This window comes from Lithobates pipiens, unplaced genomic scaffold (genome assembly GCF_037356315.1).
Source record: "Lithobates pipiens isolate NorthernLeopardFrog02 unplaced genomic scaffold, aLitPip1_a1.2 Scaffold_8, whole genome shotgun sequence".
NCBI classification, from domain to species: Eukaryota; Metazoa; Chordata; class Amphibia; order Anura; family Ranidae; genus Lithobates; species Lithobates pipiens.
This window is the reverse complement of record NW_027507903.1, coordinates 512,923,042-512,945,856: the sequence shown is the minus strand read 5'-3', so window position 1 is coordinate 512,945,856 and position 22,815 is coordinate 512,923,042. Positions and strand designations below refer to the sequence as shown.

Here is a 22,815-nt window from a genome sequence, read left to right as displayed (position 1 = left end):
ATGGATGAGCGAGTTTGAGGGGGGGGGGACTTGACTGGCCTGCACAGATTCCTGAACTCAACCCAATATAACACCTTTGGGATGAATTAGGCCTCTTTCACACCGACGTCCCGTTCAGGCCCGCCTGTCAGTTTTTTAGGCGGACCTGAACGGGTGCTCCATAGAGGTCTATGGAGCGTCAGATGTCAGCGGTGACATGTCCGCTGACATCCGACCCGCTCCGATCCGAAAAAGTGTAACGGAGGAAAAAGCTATTTTTCCATCCGTCTGCGGATCGGATCGGGTGACGACGGGCACTGCGGTCCGTCGTCATCCGATCTCCCATAGGGGAGAGCGGCGCTGTGACAGATCCGTCCCTGCGCAGTGTGCAGAGACGGAGCTGTCATCTCCCTGCTCAGCGGGGATCGGCGGAGTGAACTGATCCGCCCCGTGTGAAAGGACCCTTAGAGTGCAGACTGTGAGCCAGGGCTTCTCTCCAACATCAGTGCCTGACCTCACAAATGCGCTTCTGGAAGAATGGTCAAACATTTCCATAGATGCACTTCTAAACCTTGTGGAAAGCCTTACCAGCAGAGTTGAAACTGTTATAGCTGCAAAGGGTGGGCCAACTCAATATTGAACCCTACAGACTTAAGCCCCGTACACACGAGCGGACTTTTCAACATCCAAAGTCCGACGGAATGATTCCGTCAGACTTTTCGATCGTGTGTGGGCTGCAACGGACTTTTGATTCGCAAAAGTCTGACGGACTTTAGAAAATGGAACATGCTTCAAATTTTTCCGACGGAACTCCCCCGGACCCAGTTCCTACCGAAAAATTTGCTCGTGTGTATGCTATTCCGACGGACTAAAACCGACGCTAGGGCAGCTATTAGCTACTGGCTATGAACTTCCTTATTCTAGTCCAGTCGTACGTCATCACGTTCGAATCCGTCGGAGTTTGGTATGATTGTGTGTGGCCAAGTCCGCTCATTCGAAAAGTCCGTCAGAACTCTGTCGGAACTCTGGCAGAACTCCTTCGGAAGTCTGTCGGACTTAATCCCTCAAAGTCCGCTCGTGTGTACGCGGCATAAGACTGGGATGCCATTGAAGTTCATGTGTGTATAGGCAAGTGTCCCAATACTTTTGGTAATAGAGTGTATTTTATGTGTGTGATTTAAAGCTGAACTCCAAGCAAACAGCTAAATAGTATTCTATTTGTATGCATTTACATTTTGTCTCTTTTAAACTGATTGCAGAACATCTGCTATAAGCACTGGCATTACTTCTCAGGCAGAGCTATCCGAGCCCTGTGTGTACCAGAGACACAAAGAAATGGGGAAGTTTTTTTGTATTTTGCTTCACCCAAAACTTTGTGTCATCATCACGCTCTCAATACTGAAACAGGCAGGATGAGGAAGTGAAGGGCCTACATCACATATGACGCCTCACGTTTCCGAGGTGTAGCAGTGACAAAGCTCAGCATTACATGCCTCCTGAGTGCGGGACATAATACAGGCCGACATAGCAAGGAAAGTCCTGAGGAGGTGAGTTTATAAGATATATATCTTTATGTAGTGATGGGATGGCTATGGGCTTTGCAGACATCTTTCTTTATGCATGTAAATCCGAACAATGAACTTCTCTTATCTGCTCCCTTTTTGGTCTGTTAATTATTGAAAAACCTTGTTTTGTTATTTGTGTTTGACAAGTGCAAAATAACACCTGTTGATCCCGCCAGAATGCTTTCCTCTACAATATTATCTAAAACATTATCTGGAAGTTTGGTAGGATAACAGAACACTTTCTCCCTATGTTATAGGGAACAGGGGAGGTGCTCTGTAGTCCTGATCCTAAAATACTTCCTGTCTTACGCCTTGTACACACGACTAGTGATGGACGAACTTCCGACGGGACGTTTCGCGAACGCGAAATGCGAACGGACCCAAACGTTCGCGAAACCGACCGTTCGCCGCGGGCCCCATTGACTTCAATGGGAGGCGAACTTTGCAAACCTTCATGTCGAATTTGCGGCCACGTGGTAATTATTAGGGGGTAAAACGTAGTCCCACCATCTGGACAATGACATAATACATGTATGAGGTGAATTTGGGATCGATAACTACAAGCATTTTTATTTTATTTGGGAAATTGTTCTAACAATTCAGGACTATGGAGCTAATGAAGGCAATGGAGGAGAGGGAAGGTCAGGGACCAGGGTAGGCAAAGAAGAGGGTGCAGGAGATGATCACCAGCAGCGTGACATACCGGAATGACACATGCACCGTGATAGAGGCATCTGACAGCAGCACCGTAATACAGAGCACTGACAGCAGCACCGTGACATACAGCGCTGACAGCAGCACCGTGACATACAGCGCTGACAGCAGCACCGTGACATACAGCGCTGACAGCAGCACCGTGACATACAGCGCTGACAGCAGCACCGTGACATACAGCGCTGACAGCAGCACCGTGACATACAGCGCTGACAGCAGCACCGTGACATACAGCGCTGACAGCAGCACCGTGACATACAGCGCTGACAGCAGCACCGTGACATACAGCGCTGACAGCAGCACCGTGACATACAGCGCTGACAGCAGCACCGTGACATACAGCGCTGACAGCAGCACCGTGACATACAGCACTGACAGCAGCACCGTAAGCAGCCCCAGGAGGAAGTCAGCACAGCACAGGGATGGTGTGATCCCCTCATAATAAGAACCCCCAGGAGGAAGTCAGCACAGCACAGGGATAGTGTGATCCCTTCATAATAAGAACCCCCAGGAGGAAGTCAGCACAGCACAGGGATATCATAAGCAGCCCCAGTAGAAATATGACACCGCTCAACCTCTTCAAAGAGGAGGGTAGGGGCATATAGTACGGTGTGCTTTTTTGGGTCAAGGAAGTGAGCCAAATGAATTAAGAAGGTCTGTGTGCTTGATTAAAAAAATAGTTTATAGACATATACATGGTCTACTGGTCACATGTGTTGAATTCCTCCGAGATCCATGCCTCATTCATTTTTAGAAATGTGAGGTAGTTAACACTGTGGTGAGCTAGGCGAGTACGCTTATCGGTCACAATCCCCCCTGCTGCGCTGAACGTCCTTTCGGACAGGACACTGGATGAGGGGCAAGCCAACAGTTCGATTGCAAATTGGGCAAGCTCTGGCCAGAGGTCAAGCCTGCCCACCCAGTAGTCTAGGGGTTCATCACTCCTCAGAGCGTCCACATCGGCCGTTAACCCAATGTAGTCGGACACCTGACGGTCTAGGCGTTCCCTGATGCTGGATCCGGATGACACCTGTCGATGGGTCGGCTGAAAGAATGACCTCATATCCGAAGTCACCAACACATCTTCAAACCGGCCTCTTCTTGCAGGCGCTGTTGGATTGGTACCCGCAAATCCTTCTCTGGGAGTGGGAATTGCTCCTCTGCCAGCGCACGCAAAAGCAGAATGCAGCATTTCTCGAAGCAAGGCCTGGAAGTGCTGCATTCTGACAGCCCTCTGCGACGGCGGTAACATTTCCGCCATTTTGTGTTTGTACCGGGGGTCTAAGTACGTTGCCACCCAGTACTGGTCCTTGACCCTCATGCTTTTTATACGGGGGTCCCTATTAAAACACTGGAGCATGAAGGCCCCCATTTGCACTAAAGTGGAAGCGGTGTGGTGGCCTGGCTCCTGCTCATCATCCAGGATAATGTCGTCCTCTTCATTCTCCTCTCCCCATCCTCGCACAACAGGGATCCCAGAAAGGTTTAAAGCATGCTCTTCTTGCTCCTGCTCATCCGCCCCGGCACCATCCTCCTCTGACTCCTCATCAGACTCCTGTTGTTGACTTGTCTCAGATAGAGTAGCCCCCCCTGGGAATTCATCCAGCATTGCGACTTCCTCATCTTCCCGCTCCTGCTCCTCCACAGCCTGATCAATGACACGACGCAATGCACGCTCCAGAAAGAAGGCATAAGGTACCATGTCACTGATGGCGCCATGGCTGCGACTGACCAGTTTGGTGATCTCCTCAAATGGCCGCAGAAGTCTGCATGTGTCGCGCATGAGCAGCCACTGGCGCGGTGAAAAAAAACCCAGCTCCCCAGAACCGTTTCTTTCGCAGAGTTCATACAGGTAGACGTTAACTGCACGTTTCTGCTGGAGCAGCCTATCAAGCATATAGAAGGTTGAGTTCCATCGCGTCGGGCAATCGCAAATAAGACGTCTGACCGGCAGATGGTGTCGCCGCTGAATGTCAGCAAGGCGAGCCATGGCCGTGTAAGATCTTCTGAAATGGGCCGAGATTTTCCTTGCCTGCCGCAAGATGTCCTGGACCCCAGGGTATTTGACAAGGAATCGCTGCACGACCAAGTTTAAGACGTGTGCCATGCACGGCACGTGCGTGATTTTGCCCTGTTTCAATGCGCTAAGCAGATTGGCACCGTTGTCACACACCACTTTACCAACTGTCAAATTGAGCGGTGTTAGCCACTCATCTGCCTGTGAACGCAAAGCTGAAAGGAGTGCCGGGCCAGTGTGGCTCTTTGCTTCCAGGCACAACAGACGCAGCACGGCATGGCAACGTCTCACCTGGCATGTGGAATAGGTTCTGGGGAGCTTGGGCGGTGCAGTGGAAGAGACGCTAGCAGCGGAAAAGGAGGAGGCAGCTGAGGAGGAGAGGGAGGAGGATGGAGTAGGAGGAGGAGAAGAAGAGTCAGGCCTGCATGCAATCCGTGGCGGTAAAACCAAATCTACACGGGTGCCACGGGTTACATGCTTGACGGCCGTCAGAAGGTTCACCCAGTGGGCAGTAAAACTGATATACCTTCCCTGCCCGTGTTTGCTAGACCACGTGTCTGTGGTCAGATGTATCTTGGCACCGACACTGTGTGCCAGAGATACATTCACTTGCCGCTGAACATGGCCATATAGCTCTGGGATGCCCTTCTCTGAGAAATACTTCCTTCCTGGGACCTTCCATTGTGGTGTTCCAATGGCCACAAATTTGCGAAAGGCCTCCGAGTCCACCAGTTTATATGGCAGTAGTTGGCGGGCTATGAGTTCTGACAAGCCAGCCGCCAACCGTTGGGCAAGAGGGTTATCCGGCATCATCATTTTTTTACGCTCAAACATTAGGCCCACGGAAGCCTGCCTTTTTGCAGAAAAATGTGAGCTTGGCGTGATGGAAGGTGGAGTGGAGGACAATTGTGAGGAGAGAGGAGAAGGAGAAGTAGAAGACGAGGCTGGACGGTGAGAGCCTGCAGTGTGGCTTTGTGTGTTCCGTTGCTCCCACTGGGCTCGGTGATGGCTGCTCATGTGCCTTCTTAAGGCGGTCGTCCCTAGGTGAGTATTGGGCTTACCGCGACTAACGCGTTGACTGCAAAGATTGCAGATGGCAACGCTATTGTCAGCAGCGGACACGTTAAAAAAAGCCCACACTGCGGAGCCATGTGCCGGTGTCCTGGGAGCGCCAGATGTGACCGTACATGGTCGATGACTCGCTCCTGATACATTTGCAGTCTGCTTTGTCCCTGCTGTGCAATGTAAGTCATTGCTGCTTCTCCTCCCTATCTGCTGGTCCATATCTCCCTCTGAACTCCCCTCCTCTTCCTCTCTTGTGGGCACCCACGTGACATCACTAGACACGTCATCATCAACGTCACCTTCCCCACCGCTATAAGTAGAGATCTCGGAGTAGGCAGCAACACCGGGGACCAACCTCCTCCTTGGGCTGATCTGGGTACTGGCGTCAGACTGCTGAGTAGCGCTTGTTGCTACCTCCTCTTCCTGATCCAATACCAAGAGTGGCTGCGCATCAGAAATGTCCTCTTGATATGGATCGGAAAATAATTCCAGTGACTCAAGCGGAAGGTATGTGGTGGTGGTGGTGGTGGTCGTGTTGTTGGTGGTAGTGTCTTTGGGGGTGCACATAGCAGAGAGTGAAGAAGAGGGTGCAGATCGAGAGGATGAGGAGGGTGCAGAAGAGTAAGGCTGAGCGAGCCACTCAACCAAGTCTGGTGCATCCTTTAAAGTAATTGAACGCACCTTCTGCAACTTCCCACTTTGGCTCAAGCCTGTTGCTCCTGCCCTACCCCTACCACCCCTGCGGAAGGGCCTGCCTCTTCCTCTGCATGTCATTTTTTAAATGACCCTGTGACAAAACTCTTAGTCCCTATACCGCTGAAGGACTGCTGCAGTATAGGTGAGCGGTCAGCAGTGGTGCACGTCAACCCTATCTATTGTGGACCTATAGCGGTCCTTACAGAACAGCAGACTGTACCGCACTCAAGCCTATGTACCGTAGCACCCTATACCAAGTTACCAGTCCTTATAAGAACTTTTGTGGACCAAGCAGGTTGTGTATTAGTGTTTAGCAGACTGTACGTCAGTCCCTATACCGCTGAAGGACTGCTGCAGTATAGGGCAGCGGTCAGCAGTGGTGCACGTCAACCCTATCTATTGTGGACCGATAGCGGTCCTTACAGAACAGCAGACTGTACCGCACTCAAGCCTATGTACCGTAGCACCCTATACCAAGTTACCAGTCCTTATAAGAACTTTTGTGGACCAAGCAGGTTGTGTATTAGTGTTTAGCAGACTGTACGTCAGTCCCTATACCGCTGAAGGACTGCTGCAGTATAGGGCAGCGGTCAGCAGTGGTGCACGTCAACCCTATCTATTGTGGACCGATAGCGGTCCTTACAGAACAGCAGACTGTACCGCACTCAAGCCTATGTACCGTAGCACCCTATACCAAGTTACCAGTCCTTATAAGAACTTTTGTGGACCAAGCAGGTTGTGTATTAGTGTTTAGCAGACTGTACGTCAGTCCCTATACCGCTGAAGGACTGCTGCAGTATAGGGCAGCGGTCAGCAGTGGTGCACGTCAACCCTATCTATTGTGGACCGATAGCGGTCCTTACAGAACAGCAGACTGTACCGCACTCAAGCCTATGTACCGTAGCACCCTATACCAAGTTACCAGTCCTTATAAGAACTTTTGTGGAACAAGCAGGTTGTGTGTTAGTGATTAGCAGACTGTACGTCAGTCCCTATACCGCTGAAGGACTGCTGCAGTATAGGTGAGCGGTCAGCAGTGGTGCACGTCAACCCTATCTATTGTGGACCGATAGCGGTCCTTACAGAACAGCAGACTGTACCGCACTCAAGCCTATGTACCGTAGCACCCTATACCAAGTTACCAGTCCTTATAAGAACTTTTGTGGAACAAGCAGGTTGTGTGTTAGTGATTAGCAGACTGTACGTCAGTCCCTATACCGCTGAAGGACTGCTGCAGTATAGGTGAGCGGTCAGCAGTGGTGCACGTCAACCCTATCTATTGTGGACCGATAGCGGTCCTTACAGAACAGCAGACTGTACCGCACTCAAGCCTATGTACCGTAGCACCCTATACCAAGTTACCAGTCCTTATAAGAACTTTTGTGGAACAAGCAGGTTGTGTATTAGTGTTTAGCAGACTGTACGTCAGTCCCTATACCGCTGAAGGACTGCTGCAGTATAGGTGAGCGGTCAGCAGTGGTGCACGTCAACCCTATCTATTGTGGACCGATAGCGGTCCTTACAGAACAGCAGACTGTACCGCACTCAAGCCTATGTACCGTAGCACCCTATACCAAGTTACCAGTCCTTATAAGAACTTTTGTGGAACAAGCAGGTTGTGTGTTAGTGATTAGCAGACTGTACGTCAGTCCCTATACCGCTGAAGGACTGCTGCAGTATAGGTGAGCGGTCAGCAGTGGTGCACGTCAACCCTATCTATTGTGGACCGATAGCGGTCCTTACAGAACAGCAGACTGTACCGCACTCAAGCCTATGTACCGTAGCACCCTATACCAAGTTACCAGTCCTTATAAGAACTTTTGTGGACCAAGCAGGTTGTGTATTAGTGTTTAGCAGACTGTACGTCAGTCCCTATACCGCTGAAGGACTGCTGCAGTATAGGGCAGCGGTCAGCAGTGGTGCACGTCAACCCTATCTATTGTGGACCGATAGCGGTCCTTACAGAACAGCAGACTGTACCGCACTCAAGCCTATGTACCGTAGCACCCTATACCAAGTTACCAGTCCTTATAAGAACTTTTGTGGACCAAGCAGGTTGTGTATTAGTGTTTAGCAGACTGTACGTCAGTCCCTATACCGCTGAAGGACTGCTGCAGTATAGGGCAGCGGTCAGCAGTGGTGCACGTCAACCCTATCTATTGTGGACCGATAGCGGTCCTTACAGAACAGCAGACTGTACCGCACTCAAGCCTATGTACCGTAGCACCCTATACCAAGTTACCAGTCCTTATAAGAACTTTTGTGGAACAAGCAGGTTGTGTGTTAGTGATTAGCAGACTGTACGTCAGTCCCTATACCGCTGAAGGACTGCTGCAGTATAGGTGAGCGGTCAGCAGTGGTGCACGTCAACCCTATCTATTGTGGACCGATAGCGGTCCTTACAGAACAGCAGACTGTACCGCACTCAAGCCTATGTACCGTAGCACCCTATACCAAGTTACCAGTCCTTATAAGAACTTTTGTGGACCAAGCAGGTTGTGTATTAGTGTTTAGCAGACTGTACGTCAGTCCCTATACCGCTGAAGGACTGCTGCAGTATAGGGCAGCGGTCAGCAGTGGTGCACGTCAACCCTATCTATTGTGGACCGATAGCGGTCCTTACAGAACAGCAGACTGTACCGCACTCAAGCCTATGTACCGTAGCACCCTATACCAAGTTACCAGTCCTTATAAGAACTTTTGTGGAACAAGCAGGTTGTGTATTAGTGTTTAGCAGACTGTACGTCAGTCCCTATACCGCTGAAGGACTGCTGCAGTATAGGTGAGCGGTCAGCAGTGGTGCACGTCAACCCTATCTATTGTGGACCGATAGCGGTCCTTACAGAACAGCAGACTGTACCGCACTCAAGCCTATGTACCGTAGCACCCTATACCAAGTTACCAGTCCTTATAAGAACTTTTGTGGAACAAGCAGGTTGTGTGTTAGTGATTAGCAGACTGTACGTCAGTCCCTATACCGCTGAAGGACTGCTGCAGTATAGGTGAGCGGTCAGCAGTGGTGCACGTCAACCCTATCTATTGTGGACCGATAGCGGTCCTTACAGAACAGCAGACTGTACCGCACTCAAGCCTATGTACCGTAGCACCCTATACCAAGTTACCAGTCCTTATAAGAACTTTTGTGGAACAAGCAGGTTGTGTATTAGTGTTTAGCAGACTGTACGTCAGTCCCTATACCGCTGAAGGACTGCTGCAGTATAGGTGAGCGGTCAGCAGTGGTGCACGTCAACCCTATCTATTGTGGACCGATAGCGGTCCTTACAGAACAGCAGACTGTACCGCACTCAAGCCTATGTACCGTAGCACCCTATACCAAGTTACCAGTCCTTATAAGAACTTTTGTGGAACAAGCAGGTTGTGTGTTAGTGATTAGCAGACTGTACGTCAGTCCCTATACCGCTGAAGGACTGCTGCAGTATAGGTGAGCGGTCAGCAGTGGTGCACGTCAACCCTATCTATTGTGGACCGATAGCGGTCCTTACAGAACAGCAGACTGTACCGCACTCAAGCCTATGTACCGTAGCACCCTATACCAAGTTACCAGTCCTTATAAGAACTTTTGTGGAACAAGCAGGTTGTGTATTAGTGTTTAGCAGACTGTACGTCAGTCCCTATACCGCTGAAGGACTGCTGCAGTATAGGTGAGCGGTCAGCAGTGGTGCACGTCAACCCTATCTATTGTGGACCGATAGCGGTCCTTACAGAACAGCAGACTGTACCGCACTCAAGCCTATGTACCGTAGCACCCTATACCAAGTTACCAGTCCTTATAAGAACTTTTGTGGACCAAGCAGGTTGTGTATTAGTTTTTAGCAGACTGTACGTCAGTCCCTATACCGCTGAAGGACTGCTGCAGTATAGGTGAGCGGTCAGCAGTGGTGCACGTCAACCCTATCTATTGTGGACCGATAGCGGTCCTTACAGAACAGCAGACTGTACCGCACTCAAGCCTATGTACCGTAGCACCCTATACCAAGTTACCAGTCCTTATAAGAACTTTTGTGGAACAAGCAGGTTGTGTATTAGTGTTTAGCAGACTGTACGTCAGTCCCTATACCGCTGAAGGACTGCTGCAGTATAGGTGAGCGGTCAGCAGTGGTGCACGTCAACCCTATCTATTGTGGACCGATAGCGGTCCTTACAGAACAGCAGACTGTACCGCACTCAAGCCTATGTACCGTAGCACCCTATACCAAGTTACCAGTCCTTATAAGAACTTTTGTGGACCAAGCAGGTTGTGTATTAGTTTTTAGCAGACTGTACGTCAGTCCCTATACCGCTGAAGGACTGCTGCAGTATAGGGCAGCGGTCAGCAGTGGTGCACGTCAACCCTATCTATTGTGGACCGATAGCGGTCCTTACAGAACAGCAGACTGTACCGCACTCAAGCCTATGTACCGTAGCACCCTATACCAAGTTACCAGTCCTTATAAGAACTTTTGTGGAACAAGCAGGTTGTGTGTTAGTGATTAGCAGACTGTACGTCAGTCCCTATACCGCTGAAGGACTGCTGCAGTATAGGGCAGCGGTCAGCAGTGGTGCACGTCAACCCTATCTATTGTGGACCGATAGCGGTCCTTACAGAACAGCAGACTGTACCGCACTCAAGCCTATGTACCGTAGCACCCTATACCAAGTTACCAGTCCTTATAAGAACTTTTGTGGAACAAGTGAGTTGTGAATGTTTAGCAGACTGCAGCAGAAGGGCAGCAGTCAAGTATAATATCCTTTCTATATTTGGAAGAAAGAATATTATACATGTACAAGCCTATTACTGTACCACTGATACCAGTCCTGAAAAGAACCTTTGTGGAACTAATAATAACAGCAAGTCTTTAAAATTACCCTCACTGCCTGACAACACTGCTTCCTTCCTGTCCCTATACAAATTGGCAAAAAAAGAGAACGATTAGTGGTTACTGGAACAGCTCTTTTGTGGACCTTGATAGTAACAGCTAATGATGATGATGATGATGATGATGATGAAAGACTAATCTGGCTGTCCCTGTAGCATACACCGTCCTTTCCCTTTCTCTAAACTAACAAAAGACACTCAGGCTGCTGCAAGAATCAGCAGCACAGCAAACCTATCAACACCTAACACCTATACCAGTCCTGAAAAGAACTTTTGTGTACCAAATAGCTAGTGGTTTATCTCTCCCTACTCCACACAGGAACCTGTCCCTATCTTAACAGAAGAAAGAATGTAAAATGGCCACCGGATCGGGTGTATTTATAGGTTAGGGGGAATGTACAAGTGTCCATGTGCTGTCATGTCTCAATTGGCTGTCCTGTATCACATGATAAACGTGTCACCAAAGGTTAAAGTTCTTGTATACATTAAACACGTAAGTCCGCCGCGGCGAACGACGGAAAAAGGCGTTCGAACGTGCGGACCGCGAATGTCGGAAATTCGCCGCGAAACGACCGCCGGGCGAACCGTTCGGCCATCACTACACACGACCGGACTTTCCGACAGAAAAAGTCGGACGGAATAATTTCATCGGATATTCCGATCGTGTGTGGGCTTCATCTGACTTTTTTTTTTCAAAAATTCTGACAGATCTAGAAATAGAACATGTTTTAAATCTTTCCGATGGAATCAATTCCTATCGGGAAAACCGTTCCTCTGTATGCTATTGAGACGGACCAAAAACGGCGCAAGGGCAGCTATTGGCTATTGCCCTTCCTTTTCCTAGTCCCGTCGTACGTGTTGTACGTCATCGCGTTCTAAACTAACAGACTTTGGTGTGATCATGTGTAGGCAAGTCCGTTTCAGCGGAACTCCATCGGAAAGACCGTCAGAGTTTATTCTGTCAGAAATACTGGTCATGTGTACGCAGCATTAGAGTGACAATCCTGTTTATCCAAAGATTAAGTGAGTGAGCATTGTCATCCTAGGACAGGCAGTGCATTACTGACAGTCACCAGGTGACATCAAAGGGAGGGAAAGCTTGAAAAAGAGAAAACATCTAAGGACTGGTACACAGCAATATCCACTTGACCTCCGGAAGATTTACCCCCCCTTTTCTTTTTTTTGCGAAACTGCACTGCGTTACTTTAACTGACCATTGCGCAAGTGTGCAGCACTGTACACAAATAAAATTGCCTTTTTTTCCCCCACAAATAGAGCTTTCTTTTGGTGGTATTTGATCACCTCTGCGTTTTTGTTTTTTTTTTGCACTATAAAACTGCTATAAAACCTATCCAATAAAATAAAAAAAAAAAATCTAATTTCTTCATCATTTTAGGCTAATATGTATTCTGCTACATACTTTTGGTAAAAAAATCCCAATAAGCGTATATTGATTGGTTTGCACAAAAGTTATAGCGTCTACAAACTATGGGATAGATTTATGGAATTTTTATTTATTTTTTACTAGTAATGGCGGTGATCAGCGATCATATAGTGGGACTGCGATATTGCGGCACACAAATCGGACACCTGACACTTTAGCCACTTTTTTTGGGAACCAGTGACACTAATGCCACATACGCACGATCAGACTATCTGGCGGACTTAGTCTGGCGGACAAACCGCCAGACATTCCGAACGTGCGGACCTGCCCACACACGACCGGACTTTTCCGGCGGACTATGGCGGGAGTCCGCCACACTTTTGAAATGAACGGACTTGCCCACACACGGAGGAAAGTCCGTTCATTTTGAACGCGGCTCCAGATAGCCGGGACTAGCGAAGGAAGTCAATGTCGCCACCTTCGGCGGCGAGATTGACACGTCGCTGGCCCCGTCACTTGGTATGGACTTAAAGGGGAAGCCCTACGGCGAAAAAAACGGCATGCGGTTCCCCCCCAAGGTCCATCTAAGACCCTTATCTGAGCACGCAGCCCGGCCGGTCAGGAAAGGGGGTGGGGACGAGCGAGCGCCCCCCCCCCGAGCCGTACCAGGCCGCGTGCCTTGAACATGGGGGGTGCTTTGGGGAAAGGGCGGCCATGCGGCCCCCCCACCTCAAAGCACCTTGTCCCCATGTTGATGAGGACATGGGCCTCTTCCCAACAACCCTGGGCGTTGGTTGTTGGGGTCTGCGGGTGGGGGCTTATCGGAATCCGTGAGCCCTCTTTAATAAGGGGGCCCCCAGATACCGGCCCCCCACCCTATGCGAATGAGTATGGGGTACAATGTACCCCTACCCATTCACCTGGTGAAAAAAAAAAGTAAAAAAAAAAAACACAACACAAGGGTTTAAAATAATTTATTGCACAGCTCCGGTGGTCTTCTTCCATCTTGGGAGGTCTTCTCGCCAGACTCCTCCGCTATCTTCTGCTCTTTTACTAGCTCTTTCACTAGCGGAGGAGACCAGCTTTCTTCTTCGTCGCCGCCGTCCCGGGGTCTTCTTCCCACTTCGGGGTTCTTCTTGCCGAGCCTCCGCTCCTTCTTCCAGCTCTTTTACTGGCAGTGGCCCGGTCTTCTGTCGCCAATGTCTTCGCCGCCTTCTCTTCTTCTCTTCTGTTCTTCTCTTCTTCTTTCTTGAGATGTTGACTCGACTCTCTCTGCCCGTAATGACAGGGACATGTTGCACAGCGACTTATATAGGGACAATGGGCGGGGACATCACCCGGTGACCCCGCCCATTGTTCCTATATAAGTCGCTGCGCAACACGTCCCTGCATCCTCTGGGACTGTGACATCATAATGGGTGGGGACATCACCCTGGGACCCCGCCTGGTACGGCTTGGGGGCGGGGAGGCGCTCGCTCGTCCTGGTACGGCTCAGGAGGGGGCGGTGCTCGCTCATCCCCACCCCCTTTCCTGATCGGCCCCGGCTGCGTGCTCGGATAAGGGTCCTATATGGACCTTGGGGGGGACCCCCACGCAGTTTTTTCGGAGTAGGGCCTCCCCTTTAAGTTCATACCAGGTGACGGGGCCAGCGACGTGTCAATCTCACAGCCGAAGGCGGCGACATTGACTTCCTTCGCTAGTCCCGGCTACATGGAGCTGGATTCAAAATTAACGGACTTTCCTCCGTGTGCAGGAGAGTCTGTTCATTTCAAAAGTCCGGCGGACTAGCACACACACGGCCGGATTGTCCGTCAGACAATTTTTGAGTCAAAACTACTTTCTATGTCCGCCGGACTTTGGGGGAAAAAGTCAGCCGGAGCCCACACAGGGGCGGATTGTCCGGCGGACTCTGGTCCGCCGGATAGTTTGATTGTGTATACTCTGCAATTCAGGTCTCTGTGTGTAAATCTGGGGACTGGATGGACAGAATTTTTTTTCAGGTAAAACGGCTCCCTCACACAGTATATGTCATCCATGTTTTAGCCTTTTTTCTCAGTAAATTCAGTACTCTAATTATGGACAATGAAGCCATCCACTTTGTGAATAGTATCATTTCTTGTGATGTGTTCTTTAGAGAATCAGGAATAACCATAATGCCTTGTGACAAATGTCCCTATTTACGGGCCTTTTTCTCCTGCAGGGCAAATGGATCTGTTTGCACAGTCTGGTGATTCACAGATGATATTTAACGTAGAAACTCAAGGTAATATTATGTCATTGTAACAGAGCTCTGAACTTCTGAGGCTGATAGGTGGAAAAAAAAAAGTGTGTGTTTACAATGCATCCATCATTAATGGGCCACAATCCATTCCTCTAATAGGTCTATAAAAACAAATCGGGGCTTCTTGGGGTAAATCTGGCCATACATCGTTATTTTTTTGGTAGCAGTACCCCCGTAGGGGCTGCTGAGAATTGTGGTCTGTCTGTCACCCTGAGCAGCTAGGCACACACTTTTTCTCTCCTCAGAGACCGTAAAACATTCCTTGCATTTTGTTTTTGTTTGTTTTTATTGAGGGATATTAAAGTTGGATAGGCATGGGGACCTATGAGGTACCCAAGTGATCAGAAAGTTGCAATTTGGGACTATATATACAATCGGTATATATACATCACTACATTTCTCCTTCTGCACATCACTTGCTCTCTAATCTTCTCCAGACAAGCTAGCACTGATTTGGTAGGCTTGTCACTGGCTCAACCAGGCCTAAAGCAAGTGCCCTTTACAGGCAGGGACCGTGGGCTCTTATGGTGTAGCAAATAGAAAAGTCCCAGTGCTAGCTATCCCTGTGGCTGCTGCTCCCAGTACCACCTCTTCAGGCACTACCAGCCCTCCAGGCTGCAGCTGCCTTGCTCCACTGCCCCTGACATCGCCATTCTCCAGACTGGTGCCACACCCATCCCAGACTGCTCCTCAGTTCTCTCAGGCATGCCTCCCAGTCCTCCCAACTGTGTACCCACTCACCAGCCCTCCTGGCTCTCTCAGTGGAACTCCTGGAGACTTGCCCGGCCATGTTCTCTCGCTGTCCTCTCTTGCTCCTCATGTGCCTCCTGTCCAGGACACCTCCATGTTTTCTTGGAGGGTCCCTGCCGCACCCAGGCCCAAGATCACCCCCCCAGACTTGGGAGCTCCCTCAAAGGCCCTGACAGCCTAAAACTCCATCTCCATTCTTCCTCCCAATCAACTCCTCCCCAGCTGAGCTGACCCTGGGTAGTTAAGGAGGCCTGCCCCCTACCAGTCCAAGTTGGGGATTGGTCAGGGCTCCTTAGAATACCCAAGATGGCTCCATCTCCCATCCAGCCTCTCTTTCTAGAAAACACTGGAATATTCTAGAAAGAAGTAGGAGGTCCTAGTGATGCTACCTGTAAGTCAACCAGCACTACCCTGAGCCACTCTCAGCCCAGATCAAACACACCCAGGCATGGCTGTCAGCCAAGCCTGAAAATTTACCTACCCTAGGGAAAAAAAAAACCTGCACTATTGCTCTAGCACACTAGAGGGTGCTATATTTTTTTTAATTTCACCCAACACATCCCTTTGGCAGAGGTTGATCAAACGAGCTGGGATGGCCACAAACTGATCGAAATTTGGCCAATTCTTGCTGAATCGGCCAAATTTAGCTCTCATGCTAACATTGCAGACATCTAGATATGCATGCATGTTATTCTGTCATCTTTAAATGGACCCAAGGACCCCCAAAATGGTGATACAATCTGCAAGTTTTGATCCTTGCTATTGTCTGTAGTCTGCCTGTACCCTCCTAAACATTTATTTTGACCCACTGCAATAAGAGGCTACCTCACTGACCAATAGGAAGGTGTAGGTCAGGTTCATCTTAACCAAAAACCTGCCTATGCAGATAAGGGATGTCTGTAGATAAAAACAAACTGTGCAGTTTTGATCAAAGTTGATCAAAACTGGTGTAGGCCATTTACATACCTCCCAAAGCCTGACTGGAAAACATCTAGGACATTGCTTAGACTTGAGCAGCTGCTACTGGCCACTTCCAAAATCACAGGAGTGAATTCTCAAATGCTGAAATCAGAGCTACTACATCAGGGGGGAGAGAGCGCATGTGAAGGTGAGCAGTAACATGGGCTTCTTTTAGCAACGTCCTAGGAGATTTGCAGTCAGGCTTCAGGGGGTACATAAAGGCCTACACCTGTAGCAAAGGCAGTTTGTTTTAATGAACAGATGCCCCCTATCTGCATAGGCAGTTTTTTGGTAATAGTGAACTAACTAGCAGAAAGTGCTGAAGATTGCAGGTTAGATTGTTGTTGGTTATGGTGGGTCCTGGGTGGGCTGAAGGAATCTTTGCTTTACCAAGGAACATAGAAATTACTGTATGCATTTTCTGCTCTTGTTTTGTCTAGAAGGCCTTTTTTCCTGTTTGCAGGTGAAGCCAGGAGGCACCTTCAGCCTAACTCAGAAAATGACCCCAAACTTCAGGAACTGAAGACGGTATGTTGTATATAAATGACAAAGACATGATTGAAGTGACGCTTTAAATAAAGTTTAAAAAAAAAAAATGAGTTGAAATGCACATCACTCCACCCCTCACTGCAGCACAGTCAGAAAAACACACAGCTACCACTACACCAAAACAGGACATTTAGTGTGCAATCAGTATGAACGAGCCCTATGGGCTGTTTATTTTTACCTTGTTTTTGGGTATAGCTCTGCTTTTCAAAGGACCAGAGCAAACCGGCTCTACACTACATAGCAGAAATATTCACAAGTTGTCTGAGGTGGCCGAACAAAGGGAAAAGAGAAAAACTGCCCCTAATTTGTATACAATGTTTGATGCCACTTCAAATTAAACTGTCCTTGGCATGGGCCAATGAGTGCCTTATAGCATAAACCATTGAAGCGATATACATGCAAATATGCAGTATCTCACAAAAGTGAGTACACCCCTCACATTTTTGTAAATATTTTATTATATCTTTTCATGTGACAACACTGAAGAAATGACACTTTGCTACAATGTAATGTAGTGAGTGTACAGATTGTATAACAGTGTATATTTGCTGTCCCCTCAAAATAACTCAACAAACAGGCATAAAGGTCTGGAGACATGCTTGGCCAGTTCATCACCTTTACCCTTAGCTTCTTTAGCAAGGCAGTGGTCGCCTTGGAGGTGTGTTTGGGGTTGTTATGGAGGAATACTGCCCTGTGGCCCAGTCTGCAAAGGGAGGGGATCATGCTCTGCTTTAGTATGTCAAAGTACATGTTGCCATTCATGGTTCCCTCAATTAAGTGTAGCTCCCCAGTGCCGGCAGCACTCATGCAGCCCCAGACCATGACACTCCCACCACCATGCTTGACTGAAGGCAAGATAAACTTGTCTTTGTACTCCTCCCCTGGTTGCCACCACACACGCTTGACACCATGTGAACCAAATACGTTTATCTTGGTCACATCAGACCACAGGACATGGTTCCAGTAATCCATGTCCTTAGTCTGCTTGTCCTCAGCAAACTGTTTGCGGGCTTTCTTGTGAATCATCTTTAGAAAAGGCTTCCTTCTGGGACAACTACCATGCAGACCAATTTGATGCAGCGTGCGTCGTATGGTCTGAGCACTGACAGGCTGTCCCCCCCCCCCCCCTCCTTCAACTTCTTTGGTCAGCCATGGCGAGGCCTGTTCTGAGTGGAATCTGTCCTGTTAAACCACTGTATGGTCTTGGCCACCATGCTGCAGCTCAGTTTCTGGGTTTTGGCAAGCTTCTTATAGTCTAAGCCATTTTTATGTAGAGCAACTATTCTTTTTTTCCGATCTTCAGAGAGTTCTTTACCACGAGGTGCCATGTTGAACTTCCAGTGACCAGTATGAGAGAGTGAGCACAATAACACTAAATTTAACACACCTGGTCCCCATTCACACCTGAGACCTTGTAACAATAACGAGTCACATGACACCGGGGAGGGAAAATTGCTAATTGGGCCCAATTTGGACATTTTCATTAGGGGTGTACTCACTTTTGTTGCCAGCGGTTTAGACATTAATGGCTGTGTGTCAAGTTTTTTTCAGGGGACAGAAAATGTACACTGTTTTATACAAACTCACTACTTTACATTGTAGCAAAGTGTCATTTCTTCAGTGTTGTCACATGAAAAGATATAATATGTTATTTTCAAAAATGTGAGGGGTGTGCTCACTTTTGTGAGATGCTGTAAATAGTGATACATAAGTTAGATGTATCCAGTTTCACACTTGAAACATGAACAGACCATCTAAAATTGCAAGTCAGCTGACACTGGGGTTTCTTTATCTGAAATTAGGGTGGAAATAGGGGAGCGTGACAAAGTACCAGTAATTTACTTCAGAAAATCAGCAGAAACCCAGGGCTTGGGCACCATGTAAGCAGGTGCTTAAAGAGGAAGTAAAACCTGATGAGTTTACCTTTTCTCCTCTTTCATTCTTTCTTTCTCCTCTTTCATTCCCTGCAAAGGTAAAGCATTATGGACTACTGTGCATTGCATAGTAGTCCATTATGTGTCACTTATCTGACACAGGAGCCAGCGAAGTCACCGCTGTCCCCTGTAGTCCGGAGCATCCATCTTCTCGGTGGGTCTCACTGTTGAGCCACTGTCATTCGGCGAAGCCGCGATGACGTCACTCCCACACATGCGCACGGGAGCTGCCACTGGCGGCATATCGCCGTTGACCGCGGCACGCTCAGTGCGCCTGCGCGCCGCTGTCTACGGCACATGCGCTGTAGACAGCGGTGCCTGGCTTTCGGCAAATATCTCCTTAACCGTGTAGGTTTAGGAGATATTTCTTGGACCTACAGGTAAGCCTTAATCTAGGCTTACCTGTAGGTCAAAGTGTGTTGTAAGGGTTTACAGCCACTTTAATGAGTTGTGCTAAATGGGTTAAGTGTATTTTCTGCTGTTTTCTGTTATTATTTTTTTTCACTTGCCTTCAAATAAAAGTTCACCTAAAACTGGTCATAGGTGGATCTTTTTTTTATTTTTTTATTTTTTTTATTGCAATCAGCCAGTGGGTTCATAAAAAAAAAAAAAAAAGATTTTCCCATCCACACAAGCAAGGTCGATGGAGGAATCCTCCATGCATGTTTGTATGGGGGCTCCTTCACTGTCGGAATGCAATGATCAGCACTATTGCAATTTTAATCCATCCTTGGCCAACATAAAGTGGTTCTAAAGGCAGAAGGTTTTTTAACTTAATGCATTTTTATGCATTTAAGGTAAATAACCTTCTGGGTGCACATCCCCCCTCAGCCAGTTGTTTACCTTATACTTACCTGAGCCCCATCTTGATCCAGTGATGTGCATGAGAGCTGCAGCTTTCTGAGTCTCTCTCTCCTCATTGGCTCCTGCTGCTGTCAATCACAACCAGTGAGCCAATGAGGAGAGAGTGGTGTCAGGGCGGAGCCACGGCTTTGCGTGTAAATAGACAATGTCCATTCACAGGAGGGTGGCCCGGGAACGAATCTGCTCAAGTGCTCCCATAGCAATAGGGCTTACTATTGGGGGCACTTGGCAGGGAGGAGGAGCCAGGACTACTGGTGGGGACCCAAAAGAAGAGGATTGGGGCTGCTTTGTGCAAAACCATTGCACAGAGCAGGTAAGTATAACATGTTAGTAATTTTTTTTAAATAACAATCTTTAGGCCTTGCGCACACTGGACGTTTTTACAGCTGCTGTTTTTGACTTCAGATATTTTCTTCTATAGCCAGTAAACTCCCCAGCATGTTGTCTTATGTGTCCATGCACACATAGGCTGTCATCAGCGTTTTTAGGCAAGGGTGTTTTCTGTCTGGAAAAAACTGTAATGCTCTAACTCTTAAAAATGCAGAGAAATGCTTTTGTGGGAGTATAGTTTTGCTCTAAAAAAAAAAATGCAACAGCTAAAAAACATGGCAAAACTCATTCTACAGCTATAGCTACTGGCGTTTTTATAACGTCCAGTGTGCTTGAAGCCTTAAAATCGCTTTAAGACCAAGCCAAATCATATTTCTTTTGTTTTTGATGGAAGGGATAAAACGCCTTTCAAGTTATTTTTTGCTGAAGAGCATTGACGTAAAGAGCTTTTCCATCTTAGACAGCTGTCACCAGAACAGGTGTCACCACTGGATGATTTCCTCTCACCTCCTGTTCCAGTGACAACTCTAACAATTTGGATTTCCCATTACTTTCTGTCTTAATAGTCACCAGGATACATAACAAGAGTGAATCTTCCCTGCAATGACACAGACAGCAATACAAGCTTTACAGGGGCTCTAATCCACTCTATCCAAAACTAAAGTTTTGCCTTCACGCACACCATAAGTTTGTTGTAGTATTCTGCAATTTTTAATAGGCTTTTTTGAAGTGGCCATGTTAGATATAAATAGCTTGGTGGACTTCTTTAAAATAACAAAACAGAGCGTGCAATTACGATTCGCCCCCTGATTACAAGAGGAGGCCATGAAAAAGATTCCCATTTGCCTGGTTATTAGATGGATGAGAGGAGAAGAAGTCACAAGTGATGGACTAATTTACAAGTTATTACCCAGAATTCCGCGGTGTCGATTAATCAGCCTGTGATGGGGAGCTGGCACAATGGAGATTGGGAAGAAACGAATGGAAATGTATTCATAACAATTTAACTGGCCTATTATTAAAAAGTTATCAACCTGTTATCCTTTCACAAAGGGTTTTCTATAGAAAAAAGGAGGCTTTTGTTATGTAGAATTCAGATTTCACTCGGGGATGTGTCAGCTAAGCGGGTTTTGTTATGTTTCAGATTAAGCATGAAATCCTAAAGGAGGGCTCTAATCGGGAAACAAATTACCAGTAAACTTGCACAGCATCTAATTATTTGAAGTGCAGATAAACCAGAGCTAAAAGAAAACCAAGTTTTCTTAAAATGCTACATACAGACAATAAAGTGTTAACCCCCCCCCCCCCCCCCCAGTAAATAAATACACATCCTGGTCCCTTAAAGAAGATTACACAGCACTGTGCTTGTGTTGTGTATGCCCTCTCTATACTGACCACGATGACCAGGACTACAAAGCCCTGATCATCGTGGTCAGAGTACATCTCTCTGTCATACTCTGCTCTCCTCTCTTCCCCTCCTTCCTGTCAGCTCCCTCTCTCTGTCTCCGTCTCAGCCCCCCCCCCCCCCCCGCTGCTATTATTAAAAATTAAAACCCTAAAATGGTCACTGCCAGACCTTCTATTAGAGCCTGGCATACCTCACTATGGAAGCCATTTCAAAAAACGAGCGTTCTAAATACTTATTTACAGCTGTCTTCGGACCGGTTAAATGACTCATGGCCGCTTTACAGCTACGAGACAGGACTTTTGCAGGAGGAGCCAAGCAGCCACGTGATCTCCCCGGCTGATGTCAGAGTGAGATCACGGCTCCTCCCACAGAAGCCCTGTCTCATAGCTGTAAAGCGGCCATGAGTAATGTGACCGGCCTGAAGAAAGCGGTAAATATATATATATTTGGGGGTTTTGACTAATTTTCTAGAAAAATAATTATGATGTTTTACATGTAGGAGAGAAGTGTCAGAATTGGCTTGGGTGATGGTTAATTACCATCGGTAAGTAATATAGAAATATTATATATTTTTTTTACTGTAATTTTTTTTTAACAACACGGTTGGTTTTATTGAGAAGACAAAACATAACAAGCAATATGCAGACATCTCAGCAGACTGGTACAGCACAGAAGTAGTCCAAAAATAATATAACATAACAATTTTTTACTGTAATTTACTATATTTTCAAAAACTGTACTCAAGCAGGTAATTTAACAGACAAATTGTAAAAAAATTCTGAAAAATACACTACTCCCGATCCCAGCGCTCAAATGTACTTACTTTGCCCTACAGAAGCTGTTATAAATACATATCCAAAATTAAAAAAAAATGCCTGATTAAAAACCAAACTCTAACAGCTCTTCTTATAACAATTACTGCTTATTTGTAAACCAACAAATTCAATGATTCTTATCTAATACCTCTTTATATTACTCCAAGGTCAAACTATAAATATTGTTAAAAGAAATAAATTGTGCGGAAATGATATGTATCCCTATATTAACATATAGAGTGTAATACACAGCACCTATGTTCACCATAAAACGTTTTCTTAAAACAACTATAAAACTTAAATATCAATGTCCGTATATGTGTGTGTGTATATATATATATATATATATATATATATATATATATATATATATATATATATATATATATATAATATGTGTATAAATATATGTGTAATATATATATATGTATATGTGTATATATATATATATATATATATATATGTGTGTGTGTGTGTGTGTGTGTGTGTATATATATATATATATGACACGCTGATATGCTGACTTTTATTATATACAATGTAAGAGCAACTTTTATGTGGGGGACTGAACTTTTCAAATAAAGGGTATAACACTATATGAGCCTTTATGTGTATCCTTGCATGTTGT

At 47.0% G+C, this 22,815-nt stretch overlaps 1 protein-coding gene across 2 annotated transcripts in view; it reads left to right on the top strand.

Annotated features, from left to right (window-relative positions):
- The first annotated feature begins 1,370 nt into the window (after positions 1-1,370).
- The window catches only part of PARVG (parvin gamma), a 78,581-nt gene continuing 57,136 nt past the window's right edge, over positions 1,371-22,815 (top strand). For both annotated transcript variants that reach the window (XM_077469383.1, XM_077469382.1), the window contains exons 1-3: positions 1,371-1,526; positions 14,497-14,559; positions 16,751-16,815. In XM_077469383.1, coding sequence (XP_077325509.1) covers positions 14,502-14,559; positions 16,751-16,815 — 123 coding nt within the window. In that variant the 5' untranslated portion in view covers positions 1,371-1,526; positions 14,497-14,501. The remainder of the gene's footprint in view (positions 1,527-14,496; positions 14,560-16,750; positions 16,816-22,815) is intronic.